The 12,135-nt window shown below is 39.9% G+C and overlaps 1 protein-coding gene across 26 annotated transcripts in view; it reads right to left on the reverse strand.

The window, feature by feature from the left end:
- Nucleotides 1–12,135, reverse strand: part of KCNMA1 (potassium calcium-activated channel subfamily M alpha 1) — an 851,468-nt gene that overhangs the window by 394,440 nt on the left and 444,893 nt on the right. For all 26 annotated transcript variants that reach the window (XM_073353218.2, XM_073353215.2, XM_073353216.2 and 23 more), the window contains exon 3: nucleotides 9,365–9,426. In XM_073353218.2, the coding sequence (XP_073209319.1) occupies nucleotides 9,365–9,426 (62 nt within the window). The remainder of the gene's footprint in view (nucleotides 1–9,364; nucleotides 9,427–12,135) is intronic.

Here is a 12,135-nt window from a genome sequence, read left to right on the forward strand (position 1 = left end):
TTCAAAGTTGAATTCTTTAACCAGGTGCTAGACTGTGCAAAACAGTCAGTTGAAGAACGCTTCATGCAGCTCAAGGAACACAGCAGTATATTTGGAATGTTGTATGATATTCCTAAACTCATCACTATTCCTGAAGAAGACCTACACCAGCAATGCAAGGCACTACAGACAGTGTTGACACATGATGACATGTGCGATATTGATGCGAGTGATTTAGGTGATGACCTGAAAGCCCTTTCAAGATACATTTCAGCAGGATCAACTCCAAAGGCTGTTCTGGAATATATATGTACACATAAGATGACCACTTTCTTTCCAAATGCTTTTGTTGCTCTGCGCATACTTCTAACACTTCCTGTAACAGTTGCCAGTGGAGAACGCAGCTTCTCCAAGCTGAAGTTAATAAAAACACATCTACGCTCCACAATGACACAGGAGAGGCTGCTCGGCCTTGCAACCATCTCAGTAGAGCATAAGCTGGCCCAGACTGTGGACTTTCAGCAGGAAGCAGTTCAAATCTTTGCAACCAAGGCAGCACGAAAAGCACCACTTTGATTATTCAAACAGATAAAATGCCATTGTTTACTATGCAGACAAGAAAAGCTACATTTGCTTCTTCAGGCATTTGAAAGTTAAGTGTTACTTAAAATTTTTGAACAAGGCATTTTAAGTTGTTAGATCTCCTTTTTTGGGGTAGGTAGCAGAGCAGTACCATGAGAGGAGTAGAACAGGAAGAAGGCAGAATTGAGACCTTTCAAAGTTTTGGCCCAAGCGAGGGGGTATGGGGGCGTCATTTGAGCTACACTTTTCAGATGCCAAAGTGTTGTGGGCCGGCCCTCCTTATATGTACATGTATATAAATTTCACCATTCATGATGTCACTGCTATTCTTAGATCCAGCTGTTTTGCCCTCATTGCCAAATGACACTTTTATATATGATTCTAATTAAGGAAGTGCATGATAATGTGAAAATATAGCCATTTAGCAAGACTTGCAATATTGTCTTTCAATTTAAAAAACAGCATCAAAATAAACCACCGCAATGTGTGGCAGAACATACAAAGCGAATTAAATGATTCGTCTGTCACATCCTCTCTCCTATTTCTGTCCTGTCATTGATCATACTTTGAAAGTCTAACTGGGGACTTGATCTTGTAGCAAAGGGACTCCATTAAAGAGGTTGCTCTCATGAGAAAATGGCTGCAGGAACAGGCCTTTAGAATGTAAGCTCCTTGGGACAAGGGTTGATCTAGGTCAGTAAGACACTCTGCATACCTTTATCTATTGGTCTCCAAGGAAAAGTGGAACAGAAGGCAGCAGAAATGCTGTGTAAAGCTTAAGCCAGGTATGATCACATATCATCAGATCTTGCCTAGAACTACTTATCTGAACTTCAAATGTGTAAGTAGATCAGAATGTTTAGCTAGACATGATCAGGTTTATTTCTTATTTTGGCTTGTGGATCACCTCTGTGCTAACCCCAGATGCTTTTGTTGCTTGTAACCTTTAAGCCCCAAGAAAGCTGTTTTGGGGGCTTAATTTTTGTAATGGTTCCTTTTAAGATCTAGCAAAAAGCCTACGTTCCAGATGTATTTTTTCCTTTTTGTTTTTAATAAAATTTACCTGTTTTAAGAACAGGTCTGGATTTTTGGTGTCCTAAAAGGTTTGTGCATGTAGGTTGATTAGCTGATAGCCACAGCTAATTTCCTTTGTTTTCTTTCTCAGCTCTTCCCTGGAGGGGACGTGAAAGGGCTTGAGGGTACCCCACAGTGAGGAATTCCCACTTAACTTTCAGGAATTCCTTCTGGGTTTAAAGGGTGTGGGTTTTTGCTTTTTGTTTTTGCATTTGGGTGGTGGCAGAGTTTACCAAGCCAAGGTCAGAGAGAAGCGGTAACCTTGAGAGTTTAATACAAGCCTGGAGTGGCAAGTATTAATTTGCAGGCCCCTACTTCCTGCACTCAGAGTGACAGAGTGCGGATTCAGACTTGACAGGAGCCCACAAGTTACAAAATCCATGGAGGACTGCGCAGTCTTCAGCAAGTACTTTTCTTGTTTGCAACTCTGGCTGACTCTGGCTCTAAGATGCTATTTCCACCTTTGTGGAAGCTTGTTTGTTATACTGGGTAGTGTTTCATACATCTACTGTAACATCTACTGTACACTGTTGGTAGTGCACTCACTGTAAATAGTAAGGGTTGGGTAGGTGAAGGTGGAAAGGGAAAATAAGAAATTAAATAAGAAACTCACCATTAATTTTGGGACCAACAAAACACAGAATATGCTATGTTGCATGCAAAAATGTTGAGAAGACGGCTTAACTAACAACATACTAGTACTATTTGAAAGACAAATACAGGCTAGCAGGGAGAGGGAACTACATACAAAAAGCATGGACTAAACACAAAAACTGCCAAATGTTTGGCATGAGTGCTCTCTATTCTATTAGAGTCTGTTCAGCAGACTCTACAGAACCAGCTAAGGGACATAGGAAGAGAACCTACGTTCACCTAACAGTAAACAATTATTTCATTAAATATCTTACCTTGAAGAACTAAGCATAAACAATTTTAAAGGGAAATGAATGGGAAAAGAACCAGCATTAGAACACATTAAGTTATTTTATACTAAAGCAGATTGTATTTGACCCCTTTTCCTTTGTAATTTAAAGCTCTGGTTTTACACAATTTAAAAATACAACGTCAAAAGGACGTGAAACTCAGCTAATTTTTCTAAGTAAAAATTTTGCATTTTTAGGATTATACCAGAAGATTAAAATAACTGTGCTGGTTACATTTTTAGCACGTCCTTTAGGAACACGTTACTTCAAAGATAAAGGATTTACACATTTAAATTGAGTTTAGAGTGTTTAAAAGTTCTGATGTCCAGATTAACAGAGTCTTACCTATGCAATTCAGCAAACTGGGGGAGAGGGGTGTGTGGAACCATGATCATCTGACATGAGAGCTTTTGGATGAGACTAAATTTGATTAGTAAGGATCCCAGTCAAGCCATTTTCCTATTTACTGTTTTCTCAGTGTATGGACCAAATTCTGCCCTTAGTTAAAAGTATGCATCACTGGCATCAATAGGAGTTACACACATTTATTGCAAAGAAGAATATGGTCCTACACACACTCTGGTTTTGTGGGACAATAAGCAGGTGGGAAGAGGAAGCACTGAGTAGAGTACAGAATAATGTTCCAGCCACTTCAAGCAAGAATGAAGTGTCTTGTGATTCTTTTTGTACAGAGCCTTTTTTATATAGAGTGAATGGAGCAGCTGCTATCCGCTCAGGAAAGGGAATCAATGACTCAGCTCTGGGCACAAACACCTGACTGATCACAATTGCATGGTGCAGTTACAGTTGCCTCCCTTCTAGACAGTAGCATCACTCATTCTGCAGAAAATCTCCTTTCCCAATCGCACGTTTTCCAAAAAGCATGATTGTGACAGAGTGGGCAATGGCTAAAGTGTTCATGCCAGTTTTCTTAGAGCTATGAGTACTCTTAACTGACCAGGACAAAAAATCTGGCAAGACTGATTGGACTGGCCCTCCCTTCTTCCCCTCAAAAAGGTCCAAGAGGGTCATACTGGGCAACTGCTCTTGGTTCTTAAGACCTCACCTCACATGTAGTGTGTGACAAGATGACTGATGCTAGTATGGTGGGTCCTGTGCTTTTCTTGGCAGGGGGCCTAAGATGGCACCCTTTGCCCCTGCTCTTGGGCCGCCAAGGTCACTACTAGTGGCCCAGAAAGGTGATAGAGGAGGGAAGCGGGGGAGGGGTCTGGGTTTGCTCCTCACTCTGAACCCCAGCCCCTCTCAACCCCTGCAGGTTCTTACCCTCTTCCCCCTTGGGTGGGGTATCTTCAGTCCTTAGACGCTGAGGGAGGGCATCTCCCTCCCCTGCTGGGGCAGGGTCTCCCTTACTTCAGTTCTCTGATCTTTCAACTCTCATAGCACACCTCCAAGCTCCAATCCTCTCTCCTTCCTCCTTTCCCCTGACTGCCTGAAGCATAGGGTTTTATTAGTTTCCTGACAGGGCCTTAATTGACTGTAGGTGCCCCAATTAATCTGTAGCCACCCTCCCTAGTCTACAGGGAACCACGCCTTAATTAGCCTTGGCCTTATATATTTCCCCTCTTGCACTCTACCACTGCTTCCTGGCCCTCCTGTATCACAACATTCTGTCATTAACACATCAGTTCACAGTGTTTGTGAAACCACTAACTAATAGAGACAAAGAAACTTTTCTAGGCCACCATGTCATTGACATACTGATAATAGTTAGTTCTTCACCTCCAGCTCAGAGAAGCCAGATTCCATAGTCTTGTTTCTCATCCTGTGTCTGACAGAAACAGTGGTCTGGATGAAAGCTCACTGACCCTTGACTCAACCTGTAGAACTTGTGGTATTTGTTAGCAAAGGAAAGCACAGGGATTGCGCATCTAAGGTGTGACTGCTTTTCACCAAAATGACTTGCAGCCTGTTGGATCCAGTACTTCTCCTGACCAAAGAGCAGAAGCAAGTCATAGTCCTAGTAGGCTGGACAGGAGATCTCAAGAACTCCTTGAGGCTCTTACAATATTACTCCATCCCTTTGTCTCCCCCTGACTGAAGTTTAAGGGTCTATAACTGATCGGTAATGCTGGAGTCAGAATATAATCAAGCTCACTCTCCCAGTGCAATGTGGGATATGAAGTTCTAACAAATATAAAAAATATAGAAAAAAAAGCTTATATTTTGTCAGAACAGAATCATATTTGCTTTCTTAATATGCCCAGAAGCAGGTCAGCTGAGTGAGAAGGTGTCATTTTGAAAGTCCCTTTTCTGACCATCCATCACTTCAAGGTGAGTTAGGAGACACTTGCTGACAAAATCCAGAAATTACTTCCTGAGCTGAAGGTTCTTTCCTCTAGAATTTCCTGCTCCTCAAAATTTACCAGAACCTGCGTCAATCACAGCTCCAGGACATGATGCAGGAAAGATATGCTTGGTTTACTATTCTTTTAGTTGATTTGTGTTTTTATTGGTTTTATAACAAATATTTTTGTAGCAATGGTTCTTTAATGGTGCTTACTGTCTGGAGTCTTATGAGAGATGTATTTAAATCTTTTAAAAAGCACTTTGCTGCTAGGGCAACAGGTGCTCTTAAAATTAAATAAATCAAAATGAGTCTGACAGTGGACATTTCCACCATCCTATAAAACACCCAGCCAATGTGTATTGTTTTAAACCATTCAGTATCACCTGGTGTAGGCCAGGACCCCTTGGTGCCAACTGGAAGAGGGAACAGGGATACATAGGGATTTACAGGGATCCCCTGGGTTGGATATCTGCATAACGGTTCACAGAAGGGTGACATATGAAGTCTCTTCCGAGAGCCAGTAGTCCACTGGTTGTCATACCCATTGCAAAATATATGGATAATATTTAAGGAATTATATATCTATATTGAAAATTACATTCTTAAGGTCTTGGAGTTAAGGAAGGCCACCAGGAGGTGACATACCTAAGAAACGTTCCTTTCAGGGAGTAGGTAAACAGGCATGCATAGCGAAGCATACAATTCAAAAGTGGCCAGACAGAGAGCTAGGTGTGTCTGTTCACATACTGAGAAATTGCAAAATCTATAAGAGAAGAAATTCACAGTAATAAACAAACAGCAAGGGATGTCTTGTTTACTAATGAAGACAAAGGATAGTGCTGGGATATCTTGGAGTGCAAAGCAACATACTGGATGTTTCACCTATGACAGCATGCATGTCTCATGAAAAGAGGGTTACAGCCAGCCTGGCTGTAAACAGAGTCCTGCAAATCTATGGATAGCCACTTTATATCCATGGAGCATGTTTGCAGATCATGGATGGATGTGGATCCAAATGTTGTGTCCACACAGGACTCTAGCTGTAAAGCGCTGCAAGAATGTGGATGAGCAATACTCGACAAAACATGAGAGTATCTTGTTAATTAAGCCTAGGGTCTAGAATGCATGTGATGATTTAATTTTGTACATAACCATTGTTTTCAATGCATTTACTTGCTATGATTTAAATATTTGTGCTATGTTCAATAAAAATGCTCAATTTCACCATAAACTTATGTAAGTGCTGTGTGGAGCAGTGATCGGAGGAGGAACTGGTAAGCTGGGGTGTAGTGTTTTTTCAGATGCAGAAAATCTGAGAGTACTGTGCTAGTCAGCAGACTAGGGGCTGGACACTCTTTGGAGACAGTCATGCCTGTACTGCAGATGGGAAAAAATGCAACACAAACAGGTGAAGTGACTCACACAAGGCATGACAGTCCACGTACTTATACATTGCTGATTGTAGAAAAAGTGAGGATCCAGGGTTGGAGCATGCCAATTGCTAATCTTCAGAGTGACAGCAGGGCCTACGTGGCCTCGAAGGGGAGTGCTTGTGTTGCCAGGGGTGGTGGAGGTGGGCAGCTCACCCATGGCAGACACAGACAAGGCTTTCTCACACTAAGGACAAGTGATAGTGAGATGCCTCACAGCCTGGGGTATCCTTGGGAAGCATCATACCCTCCCACAGTTGACACCCTGAAGCATGAGGTTTACTTTCCCTCATGTTACGATATCAATGGTCAAATTTAGCCAGCCTTTTGTAACATTTGGTTATAGCATTTACTCCAATATGACCTTGAGTTTCTGTAACAGGCCTACAGATGTTTAGAGTTAGTTAAAAAAAAAAAAAGTGCAGTAGTTTCTGAGTCATTTGGAAACCAGGAGATGTATCTGATTTTCTGCTGCCCTGTACCATTTCTACCAGTGCAAAGTCAGTGTGAAGCAGATGAAATGTGCTAACAAATCTGAATAAGTTTTTGGCTGGGGCAAATGGTTCAAGGCAATGGAAAGGCACAATGAGTTTAACACCATATTTTATTAAAAGTTTGCAACCTCATTTAGCTGCTGATTGACTCGTCTGATCATTATTCACAGGAGCAGAAGTGTAACAAACACAAAATGAAGATTAGCCTTGTGCAAGTTAACAGAGTATCCCCATTTGGGTTGCCTTTTTTACAGTCCCCCTAGAGTTTTTATATCAACCATTGATTCAAATGCACATTTCTAGTGTGTTACTGGTGCTTTTCACTATTTGAACAGAAGTAGAGTTTTCACAATGTAAACTCTGAATTACTTTCACTACACACAGTACTGGAGATCTGCATTTAGGTGTCTTAATAGACTGATATTTCACGCCCTGTGGTGCCACATTGCTGTAATGGACACCATATCAACTTCTTAATGCAACAAGTTAATTCAGACCTTTTCACTGCAGGATGCTGACTGTGGAGTTCCTAGATCTGAATTCAGCTAGTAGGGGTTACTTTCCTCAGGAAGAGAAAGAAGAAACCCCCTTTAAATAATGCAGTAATAGAAAGCCTGTTGGTTTGAGTTAGCTGAAAACTGCAATTCTGAGTTTAATATTAGCTGAGTTAATTGATGAGACAACCTGCAGCTCAACTGCTCTGCTATCCTCAGTAGGTGAGAAATGGCAATAAAACTAATACTACACAGATTAGGTAGCCTAAATAAACACGCCTACAAATCTCCCCATTAAGTCAGAGTTTCTCTCTGCTGGAGGGAAAAAAAAACCAAACAGACAGACTTATAGAGGCCCATTGCCTAGAATTAACTCAGCAGACAAGACTCAAGAAATACTATAGTATTGTACTTCTTCACAACAGACGAGGGGCTCCAGGAGGGGCACAGCCATTGCAGTCAGAATTTAATTGGGCTGAAATTAAAAAACAGGAGTAACAGTTTCATCTACCCATGTCATTCTTGTTTAATTTGACCATTTCAATGAAGCATTATATGGTGCATATAAGTATTGCCAGGGCTTTTCAGTAAAGTTTGTATATACAAGGATACTTCACTTTTACTTTCAGACGAGCCACAGCTTACAGGGTGACACAATAAGGAGAATTTAGCGAGGTTGAGAAGCTCATAAAAACTCTAGTTGAATTGTCAAACATTCAAGGGCTTGCCTTCACCACACTGTTAGCTCCAGGTATAACTTGAGTGTTATCCTTCACCCAACTCCTGTCTACACACAAAAATCCCTCATTCAAGTCAAGTGGTACTTTAAACATGAGTTAGCTGGCCTGTGAGGAACGGGGATGTGGAGGGCGAATGATGTCTCAAGCTCAAGGGTTGCTGATGTTCCAGTTAATAATGCACTAAGGATGCTGCATCTTGAATTACAACAACTAATAATCCAACAAACAACAACAACAACAACTAATAATCCAATCACGCTGTGCTGCTCATCAAATCACTCTGTGTAGCTGAAGCGTTATTCTGCAGTGTGGTTGCTCTCACTTTTGCTAAGCTAATTCAAGTGGAGTAACTCAAGTGTGCTAACTGTTGCAGGAAAAACAAGCCCAAAGATAGGTGGTAAACTGTTGACATAGTTTTAGTGCCTTAAAATACCACTGATGCCCTAGTGGAATACGCTCCCTAATGGATGTTCCACTGAATAACATTCTATTAACTCCCTTGCAATTGCCTTCTTACCAGGGTTGTGGCTCATGCAAGGCCATTGATCTAGGTAATCTTGCACCAGCCCCACACGTATGTTGTCCTTGCTACACAAAGAACTGCTGACATGTATCAAAGGGAAGGATATAAAGTTAGGTTACGTTAACCTGTGTCAAGACATCATGACTGTTAAGTTTACATTGATATGTCATGATGATGCAGGGTCATGATGAAACCTTGACCTCTCCCAGTTGAAACATCACTACTTGACCACATTTTGTTCATCCCCCAAAAAATTTTGAAATGTTACTCATATCCTACAAATTCAGTTTGCATGGCCTGGGACAAATCCATCAGACTCAGAATTTGGTAATCTGAATCGGTAACAATGCTAGATATAATTATGGTATGTACTACATAGAGTCTTTTGATGAGTTTTCAAAGGAATTCCTGGAATTCTCATTAAATACACACATTATTTGTCCTGTAAGCCTATGACTTCTCAAGTCCAACTCCCTTCCCTACATCCTCTATTCTACTTTTGTCCTTGAAGGATAATTAAAGTCTCAATTAACTGGAAGAATTTTTTTTCCCTGAAGTATGCATACTCTAAACTAAGAGAAATGTTATTTTCTATCCTTTCCTTCTCTAGCACCAAATGTAACCAAGACCAGTATAGTTTACAAAAGATCTTTCCCTCATCCCTAAAACTAGCCTGGAAGACTATGCACTATTATAAAGTTCTTTGCATTCAGGAGATGAGTATAAAAATGTTGAATTTAAGTAGATGAATGAAGCAATTTAAAGCACATACTTGCTTTTGCAAAAGAGGGGAATGGAAATGTATTAGAATACTCACTTTGACGAATCTATGAAGTATATTACAAGAGCACCAATACTAAGAGCAAAGACTAAGACAACCTGCAAAAAACAAAAAGAAAAATACAATCACTCAACAGTGTATGACCGAAACATTGATTGTTTCACACTTGAGAAAGAAAATAATATGTAAAACATCATTCAGTTTATCTTTGGCTGTCATTTGTTTTAAAAATTAACCCCTGCTCACATTTTCAAACAATATATTTCACTGGGGGGCAGAGGGAGAGAAAGGCTGACTTCCATCCCAGGGAAATGGCTCCTGTATCCTAACTTTTGCCAAAGTGGATTGATTAATTTTAAATGACAGGCTTCCCCCACTTGAACGGTATTCAAGTCATATTGTAGCTTTATCAGAGCTATCCTTCAGCTTTCCAGCAAAAATGTCTCATACCTTGTAGGTAACCAATAGAGAAGACAGATTAGATTGCATATACATTAATATTACATGTGTGATAGTGAAATCCATGTGATAAATTGTAGAGCTATGTGATCATTTGATTTTACCATGCACCTTTGATCATCTTACCAGTCCACTACTCACTAATACTCTCATCTCTACCAGAATTGTTTCTTACATGCCAAACCTTCAGGCAGCTTCAAATAATTGATTTCTCTTTTCAACATTCCAGCAGATAAGTTCCTTCTTTTCACATAGCTATGCCATTTCATCTAATATTATAGGAAACGGGCAGGCAACACTCAAACCTCTCACTAGCCCAATGTTAAAATCCAATACCTTGCAAACTATGAAGGCTAGAAATGGGTACATTTGACCATTGAAAAGAATCTCGGAACCCACTTTTTAAAACTTTAAAGGTCTTTAATTTCAGCTTAGTAGGTTGTGAAATATCAGATCTTTTGTATTTATTTCAGATTTTTCAAAAGATAATTTTTCAAAAGATAAATCATTCTCTCCTTGAGCCCGACACCTTTGAACTGATTGTACCAAGGACCCTAGCTTTATAGGCAAAGGGATACAAACAAGATAAATAAAAACAGGTTTCTGAAAGATTTTTAAAACTTTTTTCCTGTAAATTATATGGTATAATGAATACAGAATATGGGTGATGTGATATAAAATGTTTTATTAGGGTGATTTGGGTAATCATTCATGGCTTTGCTACTAATGCAACTATCTCTAATATACACCAATAAAACCTTTATTCTACCCGTCACTTTGTGCTGTCATGTATTCTCCATAGTTAAACACACACAATATATATTTTTAAAAATTAGGATAGTTTAAATATTAATTCCTCTACCGTGCCTGGAAGCTTGCCAAACTTAGAAAGTTCACATGCTACATTGACAAAAATCCAATAATGTTTGAGCAGGTAGATGTACAGGGGATAAATTTTAAGGAAAGCACCAGGCCACAGAAATGCATACTGAAAAGGATACGTGAATTTTCATGCTATTTTGACAAATCCTTTTTAACAAGACATGATAAACCAATGCAAAAAGTATTTTGTTTTTAAAGAATTAACAATACACTCAGTAAATTTGAAATGAAACCTTCCACTTTACTTGGCAAATTATTTTGATTTAGATAATTACTAATCCAAATCATAGCTACTGACTCAAACATTTTCTATTTTCTTTATTGACTGAGCAAAGAAAATATTATTTGTAGCTTGCCTTGCCCTGTGGGGAATAAAATAGTGATTCCTTGCTCCAATTTCTTGCACCCTTAAGATCTACTGAAGCGATTAACTTCAGCGGGTGCAGGATCAAGTCCTTAGTGACACGGTAGGATATGTTATTCAGGCTAACACAGAAGTTTGAGTCCCTCTGTGAAAATGAAGTGGGGGGGGGAGGGGGAGGAATAGCTCCCTTTTATGGACACCCAGACAGTCAGTTAAGTATAAAATTCCTCTTAGTAGCAGTTCTCTACTTGCTTTACCTGTAAAGGGTTAACAAGCCCACAGGTAAAAGGAAAGGAGTGGACATCTGACCAAAAGAGCCAATGAGAGGGCTAGAATTTTTAAAAGATTTCCTTTGTCTGTGTGGTGTTGTTCTCCGGAAAGAGGAGACACAGAGCAGCAATGCTGTAAGCAGCTTTAAAACCAGACATGAAAAAGCATCAATTCATACCTCAAACCTACTTATCTGAAACCAAGATATGTAAATAGATCAGAAATGTCTAGAAAGATGCGATTAGGTTTATTTCTTTTATTTTGTAAAGCTTGTGGACTCCTCGATGCTAACCCCAAATGCTTTTGTTTTGCTTGTAACCTTTAAGCTGGACCTCAAGAAGGTTATTCTTGACGTTTAAATTTTGTAAGTGGGTGTTTTAAATCTAGCAAAAGCCTAAGTTCCAGATGTATTTTCTATCTTTTTTAAGAACAGGATTGGATTTTTGGGGTCTTAAGGGGTTTGTGCATATGTTATTTAGGTGGTAACTGGAGTTGCAGCTAGCAAGGGAGGTGAACGGTAACAGGAAGGGTTTCTACAGGTATGTTAGCAACAAGAAAATGTCATGGAAAGTGTGGGATCCTTAATGAATGGGGGAAGCAACCTAGACACAGATGATGTGGAAAAAGATGAAGTATTCAATGCTTTTTTTTGCTTTGGTCTTCACAGACAACGTCAGCTCCCACACTACTGTCCTGGGCAACACAGTATGGGGAGGTGGTGAGCAGCCCTCAGTGGTGAAAGAACAGGTTAAGGACTATTTAGAAAAGCTGGACATGTACAAGTCCATGGGTCCAGATCTAATGCATCCGAGGGTGCTGAGGGAATTGGCTG

Source organism: Lepidochelys kempii, chromosome 7, assembly GCF_965140285.1.
Source record: "Lepidochelys kempii isolate rLepKem1 chromosome 7, rLepKem1.hap1, whole genome shotgun sequence".
NCBI classification, from domain to species: Eukaryota; Metazoa; Chordata; order Testudines; family Cheloniidae; genus Lepidochelys; species Lepidochelys kempii.